Source organism: Henckelia pumila, chromosome 2 (genome assembly GCF_033568475.1).
Source record: "Henckelia pumila isolate YLH828 chromosome 2, ASM3356847v2, whole genome shotgun sequence".
Classification (NCBI taxonomy): domain Eukaryota; kingdom Viridiplantae; phylum Streptophyta; class Magnoliopsida; order Lamiales; family Gesneriaceae; genus Henckelia; species Henckelia pumila.
The window spans coordinates 111,700,848-111,727,420 of NC_133121.1; the positions used below are offsets into that span (position 1 = coordinate 111,700,848).

The 26,573-nt window shown below is 35.3% G+C and overlaps 4 protein-coding genes across 6 annotated transcripts; 3 read left to right on the forward strand and 1 right to left on the reverse strand.

Annotated features, from left to right (window-relative positions):
* The first annotated feature begins 305 nt into the window (after positions 1–305).
* LOC140883336 (uncharacterized) lies at positions 306–4,443 on the forward strand. 2 transcript variants are annotated; one of them, XM_073289766.1, is made up of 9 exons: positions 306–497; positions 646–696; positions 1,586–1,607; positions 1,778–1,892; positions 2,553–2,585; positions 3,226–3,351; positions 3,549–3,655; positions 3,743–3,814; positions 3,944–4,443. In XM_073289766.1, the coding sequence occupies exons 1-9, from the start codon at positions 366–368 to the stop codon at positions 4,333–4,335; spliced, it is 1,050 nt and encodes a 349-aa protein (XP_073145867.1). In that variant the 5' UTR covers positions 306–365; the 3' UTR covers positions 4,336–4,443. The 2 variants fall into 2 exon arrangements, with proteins under 2 accessions (XP_073145867.1, XP_073145868.1); XM_073289767.1 differs by lacking the exon at positions 2,553–2,585.
* A 144-nt stretch (positions 4,444–4,587) lies between these two features.
* LOC140883337 (uncharacterized) lies at positions 4,588–9,160 on the forward strand. Of its 2 annotated transcripts, none has more exons than XM_073289768.1 (5): positions 4,588–7,348; positions 7,812–7,848; positions 8,045–8,281; positions 8,369–8,416; positions 8,582–9,160. In XM_073289768.1, exons 1-5 carry the CDS (start codon positions 7,002–7,004, stop codon positions 8,840–8,842), a joined length of 930 nt encoding a protein of 309 aa, XP_073145869.1. In that variant the 5' UTR covers positions 4,588–7,001; the 3' UTR covers positions 8,843–9,160. The 2 variants fall into 2 exon arrangements, with proteins under 2 accessions (XP_073145869.1, XP_073145870.1); XM_073289769.1 differs by having other exon boundaries at positions 4,588–7,303.
* Positions 9,161–10,077: 917 nt separating this feature from the next.
* LOC140879908 (VAMP-like protein YKT61) lies at positions 10,078–12,602 on the forward strand. Its single transcript, XM_073283870.1, has 6 exons — positions 10,078–10,520; positions 11,260–11,357; positions 11,440–11,544; positions 11,757–11,822; positions 12,115–12,201; positions 12,392–12,602. Exons 1-6 carry the CDS (start codon positions 10,325–10,327, stop codon positions 12,440–12,442), a joined length of 603 nt encoding a protein of 200 aa, XP_073139971.1. The 5' UTR covers positions 10,078–10,324; the 3' UTR covers positions 12,443–12,602.
* A 59-nt stretch (positions 12,603–12,661) lies between these two features.
* Positions 12,662–14,115, reverse strand: LOC140879907 (UDP-glycosyltransferase 89B2). The gene has a single exon (XM_073283869.1). The coding sequence runs from the start codon at positions 14,073–14,075 to the stop codon at positions 12,672–12,674; it is 1,404 nt and encodes a 467-aa protein (XP_073139970.1). The 5' UTR covers positions 14,076–14,115; the 3' UTR covers positions 12,662–12,671.
* Between the last annotated feature and the right edge of the window lie 12,458 nt (positions 14,116–26,573).

Below are 26,573 nucleotides of genomic sequence, written 5' to 3' on the forward strand. Positions count from 1 at the left end.
ATCAGTCAAAATAATAATAATAATAATAATAATAATAATAATAATAATAATAATAATAATAATAATCAACATATAAGTTGAGAATATATTTTGTAAGAAAAAGGTTAAACTTGTATTTTACTTTGGAGTAAAAAAACTAGAGTTCAAAAAAATTGAATATAGTTTTTGGATAATTTTTCTCACCTAATCAAACTGAATCTAAAGTCTAATAATTCGAGATATTTCGGAGGCTTAATTAATTAATTAATAATTAATTAAATTAAAAGAATTAAAAGAATAGTTATTAAATGAAATTGTGAGAAAGTTTCCATGTTCTGAAACCGGAAGCAGGCGACGACTCGTCTGGTTGACTGCGAAACGTTTTCATGTTCTGTTGTTGCGCGTTGTTTCACGCGCCGCCTCACGGCTATGCTAGCCCCTCCAGCTCGCTGTCCGAATTCGGTTGTAGGAACTTTCCGATGTCTACCTCCGTCCGTATTGCCGTTATAGGCGACGTCGTAATATATCTCCCAATATCTTTATAAATGTTTCACTGGGCGACGTAAATGATTATTTTACTGTTCGGACGATTGATTTTGCTGCATACATAAGCTTCTCTGAGTAATATCGTTGTTTGATTTTGGAAAATATTTGCCTTTTTTGAAGCATGATGATTGGAATCTAGAGGAAGATACCAAGGCTTTGCAGCTGTTGAAGGTACCTTTTCGTTCTATTTAATGCTCTGAATTTCGTTTTGTGCTTTTTGTGGCAGCTATCGGCTAGTGTGCCGACTTCTTCTCTTGTAAAAAGTCAGAGAAACATTAGCGGTTTGTTGTGTTTCATTTGGTTTCTGAATGCATATTTTTGTTATAGAAAATTTTAGTTTCTGACGACGACTTTCGAAGAAACTGTGCAGTTTTGTGGTCATTGTAGCTAAGGAGAATGAGAATCTCAGATTCCTTCTGTAGTGTAGTCGATAAACTCTCGAGTAATGGGCTTCTTGGTGAGCACTAAATAAAGCATGAACCAACCAGTGGTAGATACTGTGGCTTCTAGGAAGTATCTAAATTGTATTTCAGGCAATGGAGATACTGTAGTTGCACTGTGTTTGTCTTTACGAGGACATGATATGTGGATCCGGATTTATCCCTCATTTTCCCTCCTTTGATTTACCTGAAGGATCAGCTATGCTTTAGTCTTTAAAGTTTGTCTCATATAGGGGAACCTTAAATCCATTGGGAAAAATGATAAGCAAATTAAGGGAGTAGCATTGGCCTTTTGAGGCATTTAGGTGTTGGTTGTTGCGGCGGAAAGTGAAGGGTAAAGTCTTTAACGAATTCGATCTCACTAAATCGACTCTAGTATATTGACAACTGCCGTGGTACAAATTTACAACTACACCTAGTATTTGCTTTTGAGAACTGAATTAGTTACAATTTTATAAAGCAAATGTCTGTTGGAAAAGAAATTACATGATTTTGTATATTCAGACAATTTAAAACTTTTTATACTTCCTAGTTGGCGCTTGCGATTTTTTATATTATTTATGGTTTATACCACTGCTTGTTTTTAACACCAATTTTTTTAATATCATTTGTAAATGCAGCCAGATCTAGTGCTATTCACAGGCAGGTGCTCTGTCCTAACCATCATTGCTGTATATTTACCAATTGGCAGGCCAGATTTTTTAGTTTACTTCCTGCACTTCTTTAACCTAGATAATTGGTAGAAAATCCTTATCCCCTCTCCCTCTTTTCTCGGTTTTGTCTGGTTTTGAGTGTGCAGGAACTTTTTACAGGTGATTTTGGCAATGAGAATGTTGATATAGTTAGAAGTGTTTCAAAGCTGGAATTTGCAAAAGCAGTTATTTTAGGAAACCATGATGCCTGGAATACTCAGAAGTTCTCTGCAAGGTGAGTTTTAGTTATTTAGATTAGTTAATGAAGCTGAAAGCCTGAAAGGGATTTGAATTTATCATAAACCACAGGGATTAAAAACTTATTCAACAATCGATTCAGATTGATTTTATAAGATATGGGGACAACATTTACTTGTTATGTTTTGCCTATTTTTTTAGTCATTGCAATGGGCCTATATGATTGTAAAAACGAATTTGGATTAATAATTTTGCATCAGGTTTTTGCTCTCTGGTTTTCAGCTCATTCTATTCCCTTTGTTTCCCTTTTCGGCTCTTGTCTCATGTACTCGTCTTGTCCTTTCCTATTCTTCATTTTTTTTATCCAACTCCTCCATCAATTAGCCTTTAATTTTCATGTGAAGGTGGAAAACTTTGACAAGATTGGTTTTCTTGACTTCACCTTTCAGTTGTGTTCAAGGTGTAAAATATGAATTTCCATCTTCATGCACCTAGTGTTTCTGTACTTCATTTGATATTTCCCTCCCTCCCTGCTCTGCGGCTCTCCATCATGCTCTTATGAATGGAAGTATGGAACAAAGGTTTTGCGGTTATGATTGCCACCCTTTCAAGTCTTTTTGTGTTATGAATGTTATTTATTATACTGTAATCTCTCTTTGTAATCTATTATAGTAACTCTAATGCCTAATATATGAAGGGAAAAAGATGCTGTTCAACTTGAGCTTGAATGGTAAGTTTTGCTCGAATAAAGCTATGAGTTTTACAGTTTTTGCCTTTGTCTCTTTCAGTGCTCCTCTTGAATTGATATAATTAAATATGCAACTAATCAATCTATCTTTTTGTTCCCGTGAAATTTTTTAACACAACTAGTATATGACATATGCTCTCTACAAAGGCTAGAAAGTGCCAGATAACAAAGAAACAACACTCCCTTGCGTGCAAGAAACAACATTCTATGACATATGCTTTTGACACAGGCTAGAAAGTGCCAGATAACAAAGAAACAACATTCGCTTGCGTACAAGAAACAACATTCCTTCTACCTCCTTAACCTGTTATAGACAACTTTGTTGAAAGCATGAATTAAAATTGTGAATAGTCAAATGAGAAATGCTTAATATCTGCTCAAAAACTGTTAAATCTGCTATTTAATATTTAACAGCCGAATGCCCATCATTAGCAAACTTTGACCCTTGATATTGCGTATAACTTGCTGAGAGAATTCTTATTTTATTATAATGATGTAATATACGGCATCTTTTTGTCAAATGGATCACTTGGAGAATGGACCCTAATTATTTGTTATCGTCGGCTCATGAAACTATTTCTTAAATTGTTAGAGTTGATTGTAAGAACTTTTTGATAATCAGTCTTGGCAATGAGCATGTAGCCTATCAACGAATAGACTTTCCAAATTTGAAGATGAGCGTTGTTGGTGGACGACCATTTTCTTGTGGTGGTGATAATTTCTTTCGGAAAAAACTTCTGATGGCCAGGTTAGTACATATTTTTTACTTTTATCCATCATCATAAGATAACCACAGACAAAATGTGTATATATACTTGAAAGGACAATATAAACTCAATGTGGAAGAAGTGTGAAAGTGAATATAAAATATCATTTTATAAGAGGATATATGAGGCTGCTTTGGGGAGGATTTCAATAATTGTACACATTGCCAAAACTTTCTAGATATGGTGTGCGCGACGTGGCTGACAGTGCAAAAAGGATATATGAAGCTGCTTTGAGAACCCCTGACGATAATTCAGTTATATTTCTTGCTCATAACGGACCTACAGGTTTACAATCTGCAAATGCATTTTTTTTTTACCTGGTACGATAATACAAAGTTGCATTATATTAATTAGAACTGTAAGTTCGTGCAGGCCTAGGTACCAATATGGATGATATTTGTGGCAGGGATTGGATTCCTGGAGGTGGTGACCATGGAGATTCAGGTAAGCTTCTGGGTTTTTAATCTTCGGCTTCTTATTTTTCTCAACTTTACATCGCCCAAGTGCAATGTTTGGTCAAAGTACTGGCTGTAATTCGATTTATAATAAATTGATTCGCAACTTCTAATACAGATTTAGCTCATGCAATTTCTGAACTAAAAATGAGCACGAAAATACGTATCCCATTGGTAGTGTTTGGTCACATGCATAAAGAGCTGGCATATGGAAATGGTGTCCGAAAAATGTTAGTGGTTGGTGAAGACAATACTATGTATCTCAATGGGGCAATTGTTCCAAGGGTTAAAAGGATAAGGAACGAAACAGGAAACTCTTCAGAGAGATCTAAATTGGGGCAAACCTCAATCCCAATATCAAATGCTCAAGGCACGCTTCGAGCCTTTACAGTCGTAGACATAGTTGATGGAAGTTTGATGAAAATAGCCGAAACTTGGGTGTCAGTTATTGGGGACAGGACTGCAATAGAGAAGGAGCAACTTATATTTAAGCAAAGCAGCAAGATATAGAAACTACGAGCATGTAACAGTTTTATAGTCTTAAGTCATTGAACAAAAAATTCATCTTATCTACTCCATCTTAAAAATAGCTAATAAAGATTGAGTTTGCTTGGCTCATGATGGTATTTGGTGTGTTCTTTGTGGATTGTGTTTTTATTCACTTGTGAATGTGTTATTGATGGACTGAAATGGATTCCTTGCCAGTGATGAGCTCTCAGAAAGATTTACTGTACTTGTTTGATGCATGTGGTTTGTATCGAAACTAGAGAACTTGAGTATTCTTGTTGTCATGTCCCAACCCGCAAGAGCAGAAATTATTTTTCAACATCTAACCCTCACTTTTCAAAAGCTATGAACCCAGAAACTGGAGAGGAAGATTGTTTTACCTCATAGAACGGGCACTTATATGATTTCATAAACGTGGGAACTAAAATCATTCTTGTTTGACACATATTGAGCTTGCCACACTCTTGTATCATCCTTATTATCTGGCCCTCACTAATACTGTGTCAGGATTTGTTTCGATATTATCTGCATTCGAGCCATAGCGTGGGAGTTGTAACTTGCAGGTAAGATTACACAATAGGCTATGATAGAGATTATTTCGAAAGTCTATTACATTCATAATATACACTTATTATCCCTGGCCCAGGATTCTAGACAGTTGGAATTAAAATACTTTATGATCTCCTGCTTTAAAGTAGCTATTTCTTAATGCAACCTTACAGGATTAGATCTGTTTGACTCATTTTTAATAGTAGTTATTTGTTGGCAGCCCTCCTTTGAAAAACTTTATGTTTCAATCTTTAGTCCTATGTATGGCCTACCTTTTTGTTGGTAAATATAAATACTCTCAAAGTATTTAATTCTTTGGGCTCTTAGCTTTTGACCCATTCAGTCTTCAGCTTTTAACTGTGTAGCATTTAAAAAAGAGACAATAGGTGTAGCTTGCCCCCACATCTTTGTTTGGACCTATGATGAGTTTTTGGATATTTTGTTTTATTATTGTGTTTCTTTTTCCTCTCTCTCTCTCTCTATATATATATGTTCATAATGTTAATTATAAAATTATTGTTTCTCTAGAATACGCAGTTCGATATATTAACTTGAAAAGAAAATGAAAAATAATCAATCGACGTGGAAATTTTGGATTGTTTCGATGGCAAAAAAGATTTGTAATGACGGCTTTCCCACTCAAAACTATGAAAGCCAAAACAAGAAAGGCTTATTTACTATTTAGGCATACCAATGTGGCCGTAGCTATAATTATCTTTCCTTGCCAAAAACGAATACGAGGGGCCATTGTTGTCAATACAATCAATGAAACAATATGCATTTTGAGTACATCTCTAGGTTTTGTTTGGTAAGAAACTGACAAACTTTAATTTTAATAATAATATATTTGAAATCTTTTACCCATTGTTACCAAAAACCTTTTTTTTTCCCCCTTCTTTACTTGAAATCACTTACCATTTTAATATATTTGAATCTTTTACCCATTTTTTCTTGAAAACATAAGGTTGTAAAAGGGAAGTGAAAAAGAGGCGAAGAAACAAATAATACAGGAATGAATATTAAGGATTCGTCAAAAAAGATGGTTTGGCCAAATACTGAGGGAATGTCTGACTCTGACAACCCAATCTGCACTGCACTTCCTCTCTTAGATCTATGGCAGCCTTTGACCGAATCTTAGCCGTCCATCATTTTCCCTACCTCCACTTTTATTAATTTTTAATTAACATCATTTTCCCTATGCCCTTTTTCTTTTATTTCTCTCTTTAAAGTTTAACCCTTTCTTTTGTATACTATTTTTGTGAATGTGAGCTGCAAACGTATCTTAACAAAGGATTTGACCTTAATCATTTCATTTAAAAGTTATCTCTACTCTATGCAAAAATGCCCATTCAATTTATTTGCATTGGGCCGTCACTCCAATTTTTTCTTTTTTTGTATTATATCAATCATTTTCATATTACAACACAGATTGAATATTCTCATAAAACTTTTAGATTTACATATTTGTGTGAAATATACATTGCATTACGTGTAGAATTCCGATAAGAATAGTTCAGCCATATCTCTTTAAAGCATAAAAATATAATATAAACGATTGATTGATAAGAACCTCTAGCTACCAAAATCAATTCCCCTTGTGTCCCAAAAAATTCTAAATTGGTCCCGATATCAAAATAATAATAAAAATTATAAATATAAACTACCAAGGTCAAATTTGACTCTTCACATATAAATCAATAATGGGTGCCCATAAACCATCACTTAAATATTGTGTACGTCTCTATTTTATTCATCATCGTTGATTACAATTTACAACTCATTCCCCAAAAGCAAACAACAAAGAAAAGAAACATGCAACACACAAAAGCACAAACTTCCTTCTCTTTTGTACTTCTTTGATTTCCCATTCCCTGTCTCCATCCTCCGTTTATATCGGATCTTCCTATATCCCCATTATTTTCATCGTCGATTCACAAAACCAGGAAAAAAAAACACAGAAGAAAAAGGTAAACGAATCAAGAAACATTGACACATCTGTGTTCAACAACGTTAAAATTCATTTCCCATGAATTCTCATGTCGGAAGAGGTGTGTTGATGGCTTAAGTGTTCTGGGTCGTGTTAAAGATTGAATCTTTCGAAAAGGGTCTTCGTAATATTAATGGGAAATGTGACTTCAAGCGTGGCTGCAAAGTTTGCGTTTTTTCCGCCAGACCCACCGACGTATGAAATTTACAGAGACGAAGGGAATGGGAAACTATTGATGAGTGGATTGACTGCTGACAAAAATGTTGACGTGCATTTGCTTGATACAAAGGGGTGTAACAAGATTGTGGCTACATATTGGAAACATCCTGCGGGGAGATTTACGATATTGTACTCTCATGGGAATGCTGCTGATTTAGGGCAGATGCAAGAGCTGTTCATTGAGCTTAGAGCTCATCTTCGCGTCAATATTATGAGGTCTGTCGTGAGATTCTCTGTTTTTCTTGATTCTTATGTTATCAGGTATGTGAGCAAATTTTGTATCTGTCTTTGTTTTTGGTTGTTTCATTTGGTGATGGTTCTATTATTCTGCTTTCTTTCTATTATTCTGCTTTCTGGTTGTGGTCATGATGAGGCATTGGTTGTCGAATAACGGTGATTTGGATTTGAAAAATTAGCTTAATTGGTGGGGTTTCGAATTGTTGTAGGATGGATTTTGGCTTGACCCGTTGAGCTAGTAGTTCTGATTCAACAATTGCTCGGTTTCGGATACTAATACGTTAGTTTTAGTTTGGCTCTTGGGTGTTTCCACCCTCTTATCAGTTACATATTGAACTGCCTACATCTGTATCATTTTGCCTTTTTGTCCCAGTTTTGCATTTTCAAATTTGTGCTCGAGTTTGATTCACTAAATGCATCGAATGAGGTTATAGATTATATGCTTCTCACTCGTATTCGCATTCCATTTTCTTTTGCTCTGTTGCAGCTATGACTATGCAGGATATGGGGCCTCATCTGGGAAGGTGAGGAGCGGTCTGTGTTTCTTTTTTGGTTCAAAATGCTTTTTGAGTATATTGTTTACCGCATTGAAATTGTAATAGGAATCAAAAGCATGCAACAATTGATTTGATCTCCATAAGAATAAAGAAACTGTAGAGCTATTCTGATAGTTACTATTTTGGCTTTGGTTTAATGAGAAGCAATCTTTGTGAGTGACAGCCATCCGAATTCAACACGTACCACGACATTGAAGCTGTGTATAATTGTTTGAAGAATGAGTATGGAATCAGGCAAGAAGATGTGATTCTTTACGGCCAATCTGTCGGGAGTGGTCCCACGTTACATCTCGCTTCTCACTTTCAAAGGCTGAGGGCCGTCGTTCTTCATAGTGCAATTCTTTCGGGCATACGAGTTCTGTACAATGTCAAGATGACATTCTGGTTCGACATTTTCAAAGCAAGTTTCTCAACTATCTATCAACTATGATCTCCTTTTGTGCTCAACATGGGCTCTGATTCTCTAGTCTTCTTATGTTTTTTCCAGAACATAGACAAAATCCGGAATGTCAGCTGTCCGGTTTTAGTCATACATGTAAGAATCCCCAACCCTTGAATCAGTGCTTGATCCCGCAGTTTGGAATAGAACAAAGAAACTACAAAAAGCCAAATCAAGAAGTTAGATAATGCGGTTTCAAGACTTTTGCATCTTCTCTTAAAAAAGAAGGTAAACAAACTTGTTTCTGTGTGTTGTTTCCAGGGCACGAACGATGAGATTGTCGACTGGTCCCATGGTAAGCGACTATGGGAACTTTCCAGGGAGAAATACGATCCTCTATGGGTCCAAGGCGGCGGACACTGCAATCTTGAAACGTTTCCAGAGTACATTAAACACCTGCGCAGATTCGTGAATGCAATGGAAAAACATTCTTTCTCGAAAAGGAGTAAGGCATCACTTGCTCCTGCACCGAGCATAACGGAATCCAAACACAATAGATGCTTGAGATTCAGTAAGAAATAAATGCTCCATTCTTTTTGTGTCGCTTAGTAACTAATTTGGTGTAATTTTATGAAAGATTGGGCACGCATTATGCGAGCTAGAAACGAGTTTAGTGGATTCATCGGAGTCGATATGCTTGGCAAAGAACTGCAGTTCAAAGTAGAACTGTGGTTCTTCCGTTCTTGAAGCTCTGTCGATTCTGATATTGGTGCTTAAGACATTGTTGATGCCTTTGAAAACGTCCTTTGTCATCTCTTTTGTAAATACTGTTCTATTCTTTTCTCTGCTTTTCTTTTTAGGTATGGGTATTATCAAGTCACTTCGTTTGTATCTTTTTTTTTTTAGTATATACTATTATATTTATTTATTTTTTCATTAAAAGCGTGAGGAGAGAGATAAATGAAGTATGTTATGTCTTGTAATACTTTAAAATATACTCATCAATCAATAATTATAAGGACGCATTCAGATTAATAAGTTTTAGCTTTAATGTAAAATATATAATAAAATTATAAATTATAATAAATAAGTAAAAATAGCGAATAATCATCCAGAAGAGTAAGTAAATATAAATATTTACAAAATACATGTTCATTGTCCAATATAGTTAATTATCCATTATATTCACGTAAACAAATGTTTAATAGCGAAAGTCAATCAAGTAAAAACATATACACATATATTTACCAATAACCTAGTACTATTATATGCCCATTTTTATTAAACTTATTATATTTTAATTATAATCATGAGATATAGAGTTGATCGAGTAGATGAGATGGTTGATCAATAATATTTGATTTCTTTAATCAACATTTTCTATCGAGCCTTCAGCCTATAGATTGTAGCACATTTTTTATGAGTAGTATTTGATTTTTCGTAATCAACGTTTTCTTATCGAGCCTAGAGATTGTAGCACATGTTTGATGAGTAGTATTTGATTTTTTTTAATTAATATTTTTTTAAATAGTGTTTTCAATCTCTAAAAATAAATGACTGTAGATATTCTTTAATAAGTTAGATAATTTTTGTAAAATTTAAAGATTATCATAATCACTTATAATAAATGACTGTAGATATTCTTTAATAAGTTAGATAATTTTTGTAAAATTTAAAGATTCTTCATAATCACTTATGCTGAGTTTATAGATTGACCCACATCATTTATCCAATTTAACAAAGTTTATCTTCATAATTAAGTAATATATATATATATATATATAATAAAAATAATAAAACAAAAAGGAGAATATAAACATCACAAGTGCCTACATGTCTCTCAGAATCCCAAACATTGCCGACATATATCATCCATTTCCCAAACTCAGGCGCATCGAATTGAATCGTTTGTTTCAAGATTAAGCTGTGGTCTCACGCGGACTCTTGATCTCCACTTTCTCATTAACATCTGTATTGTCTTCTCTGGAATTTCGCCAACAAATCGAGAAAAAAAGGGTAGAAATTGTTGACGGCGGGAGGTGGGTTAACCGAAACTCCAAGAAAATGGTGAAGATCACGGCTTTGATGGTACTAAAATGTGACCCGGCTGGTTCGGATCCGGTGATCCTGGCGAACGCGTCGGATCTAACCAGTTTCGGGTTTTTCCAACGGCCCAGCGTAAGGGAGTTCGTCGTTTTCGTGGGTCGGACCGTGGCGAAACGGACCCCTCCCGGACAACGCCAGTCCGTACAGCATGAAGGTTCGATCTTTGGATTGTAATGAATGGGAAATTGTTGTTTTGTTCTCTGTTCTTGTAAATTGTTTGTTTGAATTGATGATTGCGAAGGGAATTGCGGGGGGTTTGGTTTTGAATGATTTACAGTATTATTGTCTCATGAATCGTTGGTCCTAGACAATCACTCGTGTTAATGGAATACACTTCAATTCATGGGTGATTTTTGGGCAACCTGAAATAGTATAACAATCGTGTTTGATGATGAAGTAGCTTTAATCATCATTCCCTTCGCACAATTTTTTAGCAATAGCTATGATTTCTGAAGTTTTCGTTACTCGAAGGTTGGAAATATTGCAAAAGGCCCGAAACTCATGTTTTTGGAAATAATTATTGCTTACTTAGGGTGCAAGATTGTTTTGCCCCTTTATGAGCAGCTAACTAGTTTAGATAGGACTAAAGAACTTTAAGGATTCTGGGTGCTTGTATTGGATAGGAAGAGAAGGCAGAGAGAGTACTTCATAGGTTATTATTATGTTTTGCTTTCCGTCCGTATGGACTATATCGAACGTGCAAGCTTTCCTCAGTGATTTGTTTTTTGGAAGAATCTGATAATGTTAGTTTCGTGGCTGTTTGAATTAAGTTTCATGTGGAACACATATTGCTATCCATGAACTTGGCATTTTTCCTTTCTTTGTTAAAATTTTCATCTGTTGTAGTTTATCGATTAAATTTGACAACGTTGATTGATTCCACTGGAAATCAGAATACATGGTTCATGCGTACAACAAGAATGGCTTGATCTCGTTGGGTTTTATGGATGATCACTATCCAGTCCGGAGTGCATTTTCATTACTCAACCAGGTGATAGTCGTTCGGAAATCATTGAGATAGTTATTCTTCTATTGACTAGTCTCAAGTTAGGAAGGTTATGATTATTTTTCAGGTATTGGATGAATACATGGCGAACTTTGGTGATTCATGGAAAACTGTCCAAGCCGATAGTACTCAACCATGGCCCTATTTAACTGAGGCAATCGCCAAGTTTCAGGTATTGAAAGTCTCTGTGCCTAATGTTTTTTTAAAGCAGAGGCACTATCATTAATGAGATCACTTGCCAGCAGTGGATCTCATCACCATCTTCCCATGTGATTTTCAAAAGTTTATCATTGTGCAACGACCCAAACAAGTGCTCGCAAATATATATCTGTTGCTTTATGCTTATTACTTTTTGTCTCAACTTGTTTAGCTTAAACTGTTCAGGACCCTGCTGAGGCCGACAAGCTGCTGAGAATTCAGCGTGAATTGGATGAAACCAAAATTATTCTTGTGAGTGTTCTCTTCCAATTTTAGCACCGGTGTCATCTATTTGGATGTTTCCCGATTTCAGTATTTGGCCATATACAAGTAGGTTTTAGCTCCCGAAGTTTGAATTTTGAATCTTTGTTTAGAAATTAAAACTAGTCGTCTTCTTAAACTCTTCTTCTTAAACTCATCGGAGCAACGTCAATTATTTAACGCATTGGTATTTACATGAAATCGATGTTTTCTTCTTTTCCTTCGTTTTGCACCTTGTTTAAACCATAATTGTTATGTAATCTACATTTTGGTTTCATCTCAGCACAAGACTATCGACAGTGTCCTGGCACGAGGTGAGAAGCTAGACAGTTTGGTAGAGAAAAGTTCCGATCTAAGTGCAGCCTCACAGGTTCGTGTATTTAGTTTTGCTGCTTTCCCTCGTTTCCAAACACATTCCCAAGAGTTTTACATGCAATGTCAACACTCTAATTTTCAATACGTCGCCAATGGATGAACCACACACTCTTATTTCACTCTTCGTTCAAGTCCAACTTTTCTCTATCTTCTAATAACGGTTTTCTTCGGGTCTCTTGAAACAGATGTTCTACAAGCAAGCTAAAAAGACCAATCAATGTTGCACCATCTTGTAAGTTGCATTGGCATAATATGGCGGGGGTGATTGATTTGGTTCTCTTGTATCTTGATATTTAACATTTGAGACCGAGTAAAACTCAACCTAGTAAAGGTCTTGTAGTATACGTACGTTCTGTGTGCTCTACTTGAGTTTGGTTTAATTTCTTTATAGCATTATTTGTGCGATGTTATGAAGTTTCTTACAAGTCCAAAATTTTCAAATTACACATACTGATGCGCACACTATTATTTAGATAAATGAGCAACAAAATCATCCAAATTCTTGAATGAACTCCCCCCTCCTTTGATTGCATCGGTGGCAGCCTTGCTCAATTCAGCGGCACGAACCCTTTTCTCAATCCACCTTTCGCTGCTTGTTAAGGCCAAAATCCGTGCTAAATCATCCGACCCAGGCACGGTCTCTGCCCCTTCACATACCCTAATTGCCACATTTAACTCGTCCACAAGCAAATTAGCATTAGCAAATTGGTCAGCCCCCATAGGCCATGCCAACATCGGCACTCCACACACGATGCCCTCCAGTGTCGAATTCCATCCACAGTGTGTTAGAAACGCCGCCACAGCTTTATGCTTCAGTATCTTCACCTGCGGCGCCCACCCCTGGATCACGAGTCCCCTCCCGGCTGTACGATCCTCAAACCCGGGAGGTATCATGCCGTAGTCTTCTTGATTTGCATGCCCCTTCGTTGGACCCTTGACAGATAAAATGAACCTTTCCCCACTTTTCTCCAATCCAAGGGCTAGCTCCTCCATCTGCTTATTGTTCAACACAGCCTGGCTCCCGAAACACACATAAACTACCGTATGATCATCGCACTTGTCCAGCCATGAGTCGATGTCCGTAGCCGACACCGTAATGGACCGACCTCTCTCCGCCGGCCCGACTTCATCGGATGGCAAAAGCGGCCCGACCGACAAGACCCTATCATGGCCTAATTCTCTCGCAAGATGATCCAAATAAACACTTTCCAATTCCCTAAAGGTGTTGAACACCGCCCCGTGACTAGCCAGATTTGCCCGAAACGAATCTTTAATGAATTCCGAATCTGGGTTTCCCTCAACATAGCTTCTGTAAACTGGCGACAGCTGCCACCAGGGATAAACCGGGGAATTCGGGATTTTGGTGAATTCCACCGTATCGTCAGCGTTTGCCCTCTTGGGCATTTCACGCCATAAACAGTGAACTAGAGACATACCCAAAGCGCCAGAGGGGTAGAAACAATACCTGGTTATGTTAAGCTCACGTGCGAGGTGGTTGGTCCACCCCAAGAACATGTCGGAAACGATAGCCACCGGCGGCGATGCGTGGCTGCGAAACCAGTGGAGTAAAGGATCGTGGAGTCGACCCATGGCGCACAGCATGGTGCGGAATCCTCCGGCGGGGAGATCGACGGTGTTTTCCACGCCGGGCGGGATTAGTGGGTGGGGAGGGAAAGGGAGAACAAGGGGCGTGACGGCGGTGGGGTGATCGGAGAGGAGTTGGTTGAGCTGCGGGAGATTCTTAGGAGTCACGAGTATGGTTATGGTGAGGCCGCGGGTGGCGAGGTGGTGGGTGAAGTCTAGGAGGGGTATCATGTGCCCCTGCGCAGGATAAGGGAACACCAGTATGTGTGCGCCGTCTTCAGACATTTTTGTGCTTAATTAATTATGTCCGAAGAGGCGAAGACCAGCGTGGGTGGTAGAGTATTAGGTTTATTTGAGCCATATATATATATATATATATATATATATTCATAAATTCAATTATTAATCTATGTATTAATAATCTTATCTAGTTTCATGTCTTTTTATATGTATTAATAATCTTATCTAGTTTCATGTCTTTTTTATTATATTATTTATCCATTTTTCAATTATTTATATAACATCAATCAAATTATTAATTATTTATATTACATCAATCAAATTATTAAATTTAAATTACTATATTACCCTTATAAATAATATTATTTATATTTTATTAATTATTAAAAAAATAAAATGATAATTTACTATTTTTATATAAAATATAATCAATTAAATCTATCAATCAAATTAATTCTTATATTAACTATTTTTATTTATTTATTTTTTATTACAATATATTATTTATCTCTATATTATTTATATTATCACTCACTCCAAACGGATCCATATAATATATACACCGATACATTTATTGGTTTCTTTGGGTAATTATTATATTACCAAAAATATTAGTCATCCATCATATATTTAAGAGTAACACTCCTGTGCAACGGTCTCATTCGTGAGACGGGTCAATCCTATCCATATTTATAATAATAAGTAATATTTTTGACATAAAATGTAATACTTTTTAATGGATAACCCATATAAGAGACCCGTCACACGAATATGACCCGTGCAACGGTTGCATACAAGTGTTTGCCTATATTTAATTAAAAGAATATGAAAATGACTACTATGTCTATGACAATGAGACTGTTTAATAATAATAATAATAATAATAATTTCCTCTCCAATCTTTTCCATCCGATAATCACCCCTCGAAAAACAAGTATGACTACGATAATTCATATTTATAGAAAGTATAATATATGATTAATTATTTTAAAATCATCTAGAAAAAGAAAAGAAAAACGGAGAAAAAGAAAAGAGTGAAAAAAGGAGGCTCAGATGTGTTGTAAAATGAACAGGCAAAGGGAATCCGTGCCGCCATGGCTGCAGACCCTCGGGTCGCCCCGCCAAGATACGGGTCGGATCTTCCCTAGCCCGATTCAGCTCAGAAAGATCCATCATCACAGCCTCCAGAATCAAACAAGTCACCCCCGTCGCCACCGCAAAATAGCGAAAAATGTAGTTAAGTAAAGGTTTGTGTTTGGTAGCATAATATATAATTCCCAGCTTTAATATTATCAAGGGCTGTTGGAATTTAGTGAAGAAATCATGGGAAGTGTACAGTGAGGGGCAACCACCCTTTCAAAATTCCCCAAATCTCACCGTAACCCTCATTCTCCATTTCTGAGCGAGATTCAATCAATCTGAGGGAGGAGCCCCTTTACTTTATTTGCATCGTTATTACTTCATTTTCCAATTTTACCCCTCCATCGGTACTCTCACTCTAGATTTTTCAATTTATACTTTTGATTTATTTTAAAGAAGAAACAAAGTAATATATAATTTAAGAATTGATATTAAATATTTTTTTACACAAAATCTAAATAATTTACATTATAATAATAAAATACGTTGCACCTTCAGTCTCTTTCTTTTGTTTTTATTATTAAAAATTCAGCGAATTATATTGTGTATTCGTTGGTTGTAACAACTTTTTTTTTTTCAAATCTAGAAAATCGAGGTTTTTGTCTGATCTAGAAAGTCCAATTTACCCTCGTCCTCTTTAATTTTTACTGTAATTTTTAAAAAATACGTTTTTTGATTGTATTTTTTAAAATATAATTTTCATCAATAAGAATATTAATTTTTTAATCTTCCACCCTTAATAAATTATTATTAGATATCAATAAATTTTTTTTTATTCTTATTTTTAATAAGGCAACCCACGTTTTAATAAATCTTTAATTTAACTGATGTGATATATAAAAATAAACAGAAAATGAAAAAATAAAAAAAATTGATTATTATTAATATCGAGGCTCAGATCTGAGGAAAAAAATCCGAAGCAAGGGAATCCGACGGCGCCATGGCTGCAAAACCACCGGTATCGTGCAGATCCACGCCGTCCAGGTGGGTTGCCACGCCAAGATACGGGTCGGATTGACCCGATTGCCCGAGAGGAACACGATTCATCACAGCCTCCATCGATTATTGTTATTATTATTATTATCTGCATGTATATATATATATATCTATCTGTAGTTCATCATCTTCTCTCGGAAGATGATGCAACCAAGAATGGAAAAGGAATCAGAGGTAAGAACAAAGTGCGATTCCCCTTAAAAAGATCTCTGCTTTTGCTTCTGCTGCTGCAAAGAATAAGGGCTGTTTGTTTGTTTGGGTCTGAAAATGAAAGAAATCATAGGGTAATTAGAGGGAGGGGCAACCACCCTCGGAGAAATCCCAATCCTCCGCTCTAACCCTCTTTCCTCCTCTCACTTCACTTTCTCCGGCTTAGGGTTTGGGGAATTTAAACAACAATTTTTCTTTTTTTTTTTTATATATATATTTTAAATAAAAATTATTTAAAGCCTGAGTCCTATCCCCCGTTGGGCCAGCCATGGGCTAAACCAAAGTGGGGCGATAAAATCCTAAGATAAATGTGCCAACAAAAGACAGTGGACCTAAACCTACAAGTCCATGAGAAATATCCAAACTTTGGGCTCATATTGAGCTAAAACCAAGTCGGACCATAAAATTCTGAAATAAATGTGGTAACAAAAAACATTGGCCTAATAACCTATGACAATCACCCGTTGGGCCATACTTGGGCTAAAGCAAAGTTTGGAAATAAATGTGCCAACAAAAAACAGTGGGCCTAAGCCTACAATCCATGAGAAATTTCCAAACTTGGGGTCATGTTGAGCTAAACCGAAGCGGGACAATAAATTTCTGAAATAAATGTGGTAACAAAAAACATTGGGCCTAATACCTATGAAAATCACCCGTTGGGCCAGCCTTGGGCTAAACCAAAGTCGGGAAATAAATGTGCCAACAAAAAACAGTGGGCCTAAGCCTACAATCCATGAGAAATTTCCAAACACGGGCTCATATTGAGCTAAACCATAGTCGGACAATAAATTTCTGAAATAAATGTGGTAACAAAAAACATTGGGCCTAATACCTACAAGTCCGATGAGAAAGTTCCAAACATGGGCTCATAGAGTTTTGACTAGAATTAATATAGGACATTTTGCAGCAATTCATTACAATCGATATCAAGCCCGCCTGATAAACTCTAGGGAGATGAACGAATGCGTGGCTCCTGAATCTAGCAACGCAAACGTGGAATTTCTTCCCACTAGAATTCTCCCTGCACGCAGAAAATCCCAGCAATCGCATACTAAACTTACTTTTCTCCCAATACAAGTTACAAAATATTTTTCTTAATTAAACACGAATAACATGAACATCCTACGCTAACCAAACAAACAGATAATTCATGCAATTTAAATTCATGAAGTAAATTCCCAAAAATTTCTTAAAAGAAGAAGTTTAGGAAATACCGGTGATTAAGGAGGTATCTGGGTTTGCCTCCTCAGCCTGCATGACGAACACCCGCCCAGTGGTGTTCTTCCTCTTCGGGCAGTTATATGAAACATGCTCTGGCTCCTTGCAAACATAGCATACATTGGACCCCACTAGACACTTCCCGGTGTGAGGCTTCTGACACTGTGGGTAGATCGGAACTCCTCCAGTATTAGGGGCCCCGCCCCTCTGCTGCTGCTGTAGCTGACGCCCCTGAGGCCTCTGCTGCTGTCCCTGCTGATTCGGGCCCTTAGACGGCCCAGTATACGGCTTCTTCGCAGGAGGCTGCGAAGTCGCCCTCTGATACCCTGGCTGAAACTGCCTCTTACTCTGCTGCTCTCGCTGCATCTCTCGCCTCCCTTCCTCAGAACGTAATGCTCTGCTAACTGCCGCCTCATAAGTAGTGACATCCAACATGCGAACGTCATGTTTGATGTCAGCCCGCAAACCATCCACAAATTGCCTCAACTTATCCGGCGCACTGTCAGCAATAAGAGGCACGAAACGACACCCTCTTTCGAATTGGGTGATGTAATCCACCACAGACTTGTCTCCCTGACGGAGACTCATAAACTCCCGGATTATGCAACTGCGCACATCCTCAGTGAAATACTTGGCATAGAACATGCGTCTGAACTCTATCCAAGTCAATGTAGGTAGATTCACACCTCGAACCGCACCTTCCCACCAAGAGGCTGCATCACCTCTCATCATATACACTGCACACTTCACCCTGTCAGCATCAGTGATCCCCATGTAGTCAAATATGGACTCCAGTGATCGAATCCACCCCTCAGCAATGAGTGGATCAGTGGTGCCGACAAACTCCTTAGGTCCCTTCTTCTGGAACCGCTCGGCAACATCCTCATCATGTGTGAGCCTAGGACGTGCCGCCTGCTGCTCCAACAGAGCAGTAATCCCAGCCATCATATTCGCATTGGCCTGCTCCAATGCTGCAAGCGGATTCTGCAGAGGTGGAGGTGGAGGTGGAGGTCCCCCTCGCCTATTCATCTGTCTCGGAGGCATTCTGCACCACCACATATTTTCTTTACGTAAATCGCAATGCATAACTTAAGGGTTCTAAAACTTTTATAACATGAAAATCTTAAATCATTACATATGCTCCTTATAAATCATAAGAAAACAATTAAAACTTACAGACCGGTAGTAGGATTTCTGAGATTCACGTGGCAGTAGGACACCCTCCAAGGACCGCGCTTTGATACCAAATGAAACGCCTACTACTAATAAACGCGGAATTTTTTTTTTTTTTTAAATGATACTACTATACATACATGCCCATACATATATATATATATAAAAATAACATATTTTTTCTTAAATAACCTGAAAAATATTAAATAAATAAATCCTTAAAAATGTTTCATGCATCAATTTAAAATAATAAACAAAGCTGTTGAAAAGAAAACTCATATGCGGAAACAATAATAAAATAAAACATGTTTCAAAACTCAACATAATAATCTAAATAGCTGCGATGGTCACGGGGTCCACTGCTCCGTGAGCTCATAAGTTCTCACCACCGGTAGGAGCTACATAAACATCATCATGCTCACCTGCACCATATAAGCGTAGTGAGCCTAGGGGCTCAACATGTCTAATCCTTTATAACAAGGTTAAAAATAATGCATCACATAATTACTAATACATATACATGTACATGAGCATGCATGGAAATATTTTCATCACATAATAAAACTGCTGAATCATAAACTGAATCATAACCATAATCATAAACATATTATTTCTTCATCATATATAACATAATTGAGCAATGCTTTTGAAACCTGCAGATGGTCCTATCCATAAGTGTGACGCGCATGTGTCGACTGATCAGTCTCATGAACCAACGTACGATGGCGGTGATAAATCACCTCCTATGGTAGTAAACTATCGAATCATATGGTGGATAACCACCCCTATGGTAGTAAAACTACCGAATAATATGGTGGAAAACCACCCCTATGTCACACATACTTCAATTTCCACCAAAATATTTTATTCCTCATCATTTACATAATTATATACATAAGAAATTTCATGAATGCATGCACTGAAAATATGTCCGTAATATATATTTAATTTATTTTCATAATAAATATACTTATACTTAAAATATAAAATTTATGCATAAAATAATTAAATATATATTCCGAACTTATTTATTTTTCAAGGGTTGGTCAAGACTGCTGGTCACTCACTCTAAGTCCATTATATTAAAATTAAAGCCCAATAATCATATCTTAGCCCAAATAACTTGATTAACTTAACTGGGCCTAAATAAAAATATTTAAGCCCATTTATTTAATTAAACCCAATAAAATTCTAGACTGGCCCAAAAATCCACCGACTGACCCAAAAATTCTCATGGGCTCCCAAGCCCATAAAATCATTGGGCTAATTTAAAAATAATTTTAAAAAGCCCAAATAAAATTATTTGGAAGCCCAAATAATTTTATTTCTAATTAATTGGCCCAAAAACTAATTAAAACATAATATATTTAAAAATTAAAATACTCGAGCCCGGACCACCTAACCCGGACCCGTACCGACCTGAACCGACCCACTACTCTACAGACCCGACCCAGATCACCCTGACCTGACCCAGCAACCCCCAAACCCCAAACCCAAGCCCCCCCTTTCTTCCTCTCTCGGCCGCGAGCAGCAGGCCTTCTTGGCCTGCTGCCGGCCAGCTCCGGCCGCCCCTGGCCAGAGCGCCGCCGCCCCTTGCCGGAGCGCCGCCGCCCAGACGTAGCCCACATCTGGGCGGTCCTAACCCACCATGGCTCAGCCCGAGCCATGGCCCAAGCCAAGAAGGCGAAGGCTTTTTCTCAGAAACCCTAAACTGCAGCTCTTTGACCAACTCGACTCTAGACCTGAACCTAGCCGACTCCAGCCCTGTAATCCAATCATGGCTCGCTTCCTAGGACCCTAGCCCGCCTCTGACTCGAGCCCTAGCCTCTGGACCAAACCATGCAAGGCCAAAAACAAGTTATGATCATGAATGCACCAAAACATGCAACAATTCATTCATACTTGCAATAATTTCGAACCATGGCTAATAAATTCTGAAACAAAAATATCATTCATGCATAATAGCTTATATGGTGGCCAAAAGAAAGATTTAAACATACCTTGAATTTATTTGACGAGAGTTGATGCGTTTACGGGTCTCCGGGACGACGAACGGACCAAAAACCTTCAAAACTAGAGCTTCATCGGCTATGGGGCTTGAAGTTTTCTGCTGAAGGCGTGGGATGGGGGGTGAGAGTGCTGAGTGTTGGCTGATGGGGTTTGGGAATAGATTAGGGAGTGATTTAGGTTTAAATTATTGGTAGATAATTGAATAATAATAGATATTACTCAATAGAAAGATATTATACCTTAAACAAAATATTTTAAACTCTCAAATAACAATAACAATCTGATAAAATATCTCAAATCTCGAAATATTAATATAGAGGATTTTTAAAAATTAATAAAAGTTCATAAAATGACTTATTTTGACTAAAAATCCACCCTTAAATAAATATATAACTAAATACTAAAATTTTCTTGACAAAATATCTTAAAATATTATTTTAAGGCTCATAAAACTCATAAAATATTTTTGGCTAAGAATTTTGGTATCTCGTCCGTCCACGGTCCCGTCTACGCGATCAAAACAATTAATTCCTCAAAACAATTAATTCCTTAAAAATCTAAAAATACCATAATTACGGGTTAAATGCTAAAATACATTTAAATCATGCATATATTTCACATAATAACACATAAATGTTATTTAACCCAAATATAAATTTTAAATAATTAATTTCCTTAATTATGCATGCGAATTTATGTATTAAAATTTTTTGAAAAATAAAAAAAAAAAGGAGAAAGTAAATACCGTAGTATCGTAACACATGCAGCACTTCTCCTCGTAGATGCGATTAGTAGGCTCGAGGATCAAACTCGAGAAACATACGATCGAAGCAAATCCATAGAGGAATCAGAGGTAAGAACAAAGTGCGATTCCCCTGAGAAAGATCTCTGCTTTTGCTTCCGCAGAGAATAAGGGCTGTTTGTTTGTTTGGGTCTGAAAATGGAAGAAATCATAGGTTAATTAGAGGGAGGGGCAACCACCCTCGGAGAAATCCCAATCCTCCGCTCTAACCCTCTTTCCTCCTTTCACTTCACTTTATTCGGCTTACATTGTGTTTGGAATAGTAAAAAATGGAAATTGGAATTGGATTTGGAATTGTATTTGGAATTGGAATTATTGTATTTAGAATTCAATTTTAGTGTTTGGCTAATGTTATTTAGAAATTGGATTTGATACTTAAAATTAATCTAATTTTAAATTTTAAATTTTTTGTTTTACTTTTTTTTTTTAAAATATCTTTCTTATTAATAATATTTAATAGTCACATATATTTTTTTTATACATTGTATTTAATAAAATAATTTATAAATATTAAAAAAAATATTTATTTTTCGTGAATAAATTTTTTGATAATGAAAAAAATTTCATCAAAATAAAATTGAGATAAAGTCATCAAATAATGATAAATTAAGTTTTTAGCATTAAAAATAATTGAAATTAATTGTTAAAAAAAATCTACATAATTTTTAAAATATACAAATATTTTAAAATGGTTTCGAAATAATTTTTTCAATTGTATGATAAAATATTTATGAATTAAATGTATTATTTTTTGAGGACATGATATTTTTAGTTGGTTTGAAAAGAAAAAAAAAATTATTTTGTGTGTATAACCCAAATCCCATGAAATTCTATGAAATATTTTCATTTTTTCCAAGATTTCATTTAGTTATATCAAATCTCATCAAACCCCACCAAACACCAATCCCATTTTTAAATTCCATTATACTAAACGCTCAAAATGGAATTTGAAAATCCAAATCCCACCAAATTTCATGAAATCCATGGAACCAAACACACTGGGTTAGGGGAATTTAAACAACAATTTTTCTTTTCTTTTTTTTTAAATATATTTTAAAATAAAAATTATTTAAAGCTAGAGTCCTATCACCGTTGGACCAGCCTTGGGCTGAACCAAACTGGGCAATCCTAAAATAAATGTGCCAACAAAAACAGTGGGGCATAAACCTACAAGTCCATCCAAACTTTGGGATCATATTGAGCTAAAACCAAGTCGGACAATAAAATTCTGAAATAAATGTGGTAACAAAAAACATTGGGCCTAAATCCTACAAGTCCGATGAGAGTTCCAAACTTGGGCTCGTAGAGTTTGACTATAATTAATATAGGACATTTTGCAGCAATTCATTACAATCAATATCAAACCCGTCCGGAACGTAAATGTTATGTTACAAAACGGTGTAAAATTAAAATCTCGTGCTTCGCATTTCTTACATGTAGGGATAGTAACATAAGAAAATTTTCAAACCCACAAACATGCAAACTCTCACCACTCGACATTCGTCTATTTTTGTTATGTGATTATACATGTAGAGAAAAAATAATTTTTTTTGGGTGTAAAAAGTAATATATTTTATAAATCGAGTAAGGATGAAGATTCGTTTTAAAAATTAATTTGTGAGACGATATTAATTATTACATAAGTTTTTGTACAAGAAAATACTATTAAATATTTTGTTGAAACTCGACATCAGTTTTATTATTATTATTTATTTAAGATAAAAGAAGCAAAATATTCCCACTACTAATCGGTATTATTTTCTTTTGGCAAAGCATGACGAAAACGATTATAGCAAACAGACAAAGTAAGAGCCAAAAATTAAAGAATTGGAAATTAATTAAACAAAGAATTATGGCTCACGATCAATGATCAAGCACCCCTTATCCATGCTAACTAACCAGGCTTTCAATAATGTACACTAATTAAGTTCATCGTTGCATGCATATATATAGCTCAGAAAACCCATAGAAATTAAATTTTAGTTTGTAATTGTTAGGCGGGACATTGCATATATATATATAATGTTTTTAAACTACACGTACATAATAATTAAAATGAAGTTCGCATATGATATCAGAGTAAACAAATCATTTATGTAAACTTGATCTTATTTCTTTTTGATCAAATCAAATCAACAAAATCAAATCAAATATACAAAGATAAGGAATAAAAATAATTAGATATGAGATAAGTAAATATTATGATAAAATACAATAATATCTCAAATATACTAACTAAGAAAATAATATTAAACTTTATCACCAAATAACTTCAAGTCCAAGAAAAGCAAAAGACTTAAATAAATATTTTTTAAATATTTAAGGAATTTTGTAGAAATAAATATTCCTTTCATATATATATAATTCAATAAATATTATATTTAATAAAAGGAAGAAATTTTGTTAAAATTATATATATGTGTGTGTATATATATATATATATATATATATATATATATCCCAGCCACGCTTAATTACTTAATTTATTAATAAAGGCAAGAGATATTTGTAAAAATAGAATATTGTATATTTGGGTGGGTATTCCAAAAATAAATAATTTCCATTGGAGGAAAATGGGGAGAATTAATTTATACGGGTTCATTGGCCTCTCGTTCGTTGTAATATTTCACATGAGATCGACCAATTAATCTAGCTTAGGTTGTGTGTTGATTGAAGGTAGAAGATGAGTACTTGTTGAATTTTCTTAAATAATATATGAATCTTTGATATGTCAAAGATAATATTTGAATTTTTGAAAGTGGATAAAATGTGGTAGCTATGAGTAAATTTAAATTTGTTTTAAGTGGACATATATATATTTTTATAAAAATTATTTAGTCTTAAGGACTTCAACTTTTATAATATAGAAAAGATATTAATTCTTGGTTGGGTTTTGTGTTGGTTGAAGGTAGAAGATGAGTACTTTTCGTTACCACGAATTTTCTCGAAAGTGGGATATACGAGCCACTACAAGTATTAAATCAGTTCCTTTGCCTCACTTTCAAGTAGTCTTCAATTTTTATGGTGAACACATACATCGCAAATATATAATATTTCGAGGGAAATGGAGCCTGAGGGATATGATTGGATTAAGTTAGGTGAAAAAACAATCCAGTTCAATCCCCAAGATCATCAGTAACTCCAAATTAAAGAAAAGATGTTGCGTGCAGTGAATCGAGGCCTCGTGGGATATCGTTTATCAAAATCTGATCGAGAAAATCTGGCCAAAGCATGGGATATTCTCGTTACCTCCATGTGTCCCTCCGACAATCACTTGAATCTTGGCATTCGTTTCATTGTGCGGCACAAAAAAGTTAGGTTTGGATATCGTGTAGAACTCCAAAACTCGACGGAGAGCGCAAGGCCTACCATGATTATTCCTAGTACTACCCAACAACAATTAGTATCTTTGAAAAGCAAGCTTATTACTTGTTTGAATGAAACCTGCTCCATCTGTTTGGAAGATTTCCAAGTCGGTAGCGAGGGTGTCTATACTCCGTGCTCTCATATGTTTCACGGGAATTGCATTACAAGATGGTTTATGACTAGTCGATTTTGCCCCTTTTGCCGTTTTCAGATGCCTGCAGCCTGCTAGCTATCTAGTAATCAATTAATTAGAACCATGCATATATATATATATATATATATATATATATATATATATATATATATATAGTTTCCAGGTGACGTCTTTTTATCCTCATTTGCTATGTTTTAGAGATTCTTGCTAGATTAAATACTGAATTATGTTATTCTCATTGATTGAAATTACGTACATTTAATATATATGTTGATCGATCATATGTGTTTTGTGTTAATTTCTCTCTTTAAAGTTTTTTGGGAAATCTATACCATTCCCAGCCAAAGTTCCCGTGCATGACGCAAGCAATTTAATTATAGTTCTCTTCTTTTTCACCCATAAAAAATATATATAATTCATGTCTTATAACTACATTAATGCTACGATATTGAAAAACTTAAAAGAAAAAATATATTTTTGGGCCAGTTTTTGTGTACCCATGCACTTACAAGAACCAAACACAGTTACATATATCGGCCGGCCGCTTCATTCTTATTAAAGATCATGTGACCAAAATTCACTTGATCCAACTTAATTGGATCACTAGGTTGGTACAACAAGACTGTACACTAATTAAGTTCATCGATGTGTGTGTGTGTATATATATATATAGCGAAAGACATTGATGCATGTTGGCTGAAGTTCGCATAACAAATCATTTATGTAAACTTTATCTTATTTCTTCTTGATCAAATTAAATCTACAAAATCAAATCAAATCAAATCTACAAAGATAATTAAGGAATAATAATCAATTAGATATGAGATATAGTAAATATTATGATAAAATACAATAATATCTCAAATATACTAATTAATTAAGGAAATGATATTAAACTTTATCACCAAGTAACTTCAAGTTCAAGAAAGTCAAAAGACTTAAATAAATCTTTTTTAAATACTTAAGTAATTTTGTAGGAATAAATACTCATTTCATATATATATAATTTAATTTAATAAAGGCAAGAGACATTTGTAAAAATATAATATTTTATATTTGGGTGGGTATCCCAAAATAAATAATTTCCATTGGCGAAAAATGGGGAGAATTTATAATTAATTAATTAAGGGATCCTTGACCTCTAGCTCGTTCTAATAAATACTTGACACACCAATTAATTATATATATTAGTGACAGAGCACACGTGTTACGTGTGTAAAAGAATAAATATATAATTTTTTTAAAATATTATATGAATATTTTATTTGTCAAAGATAATATTTGAATTTTTTAAAGTGGATAGATGTGGTAGTTACGAGTAAATTTAATTTTTTTTTAAGTGGAAATAAATATTTTTGTAAAAATTATTTGGTGTCATGAAGTCGGATCACTAAGAGTCTCAACTTTTAATATATACTAGTCATATATGATATAAACTTGTTACATGTATAACGTGATAAATGAATATTAAAAA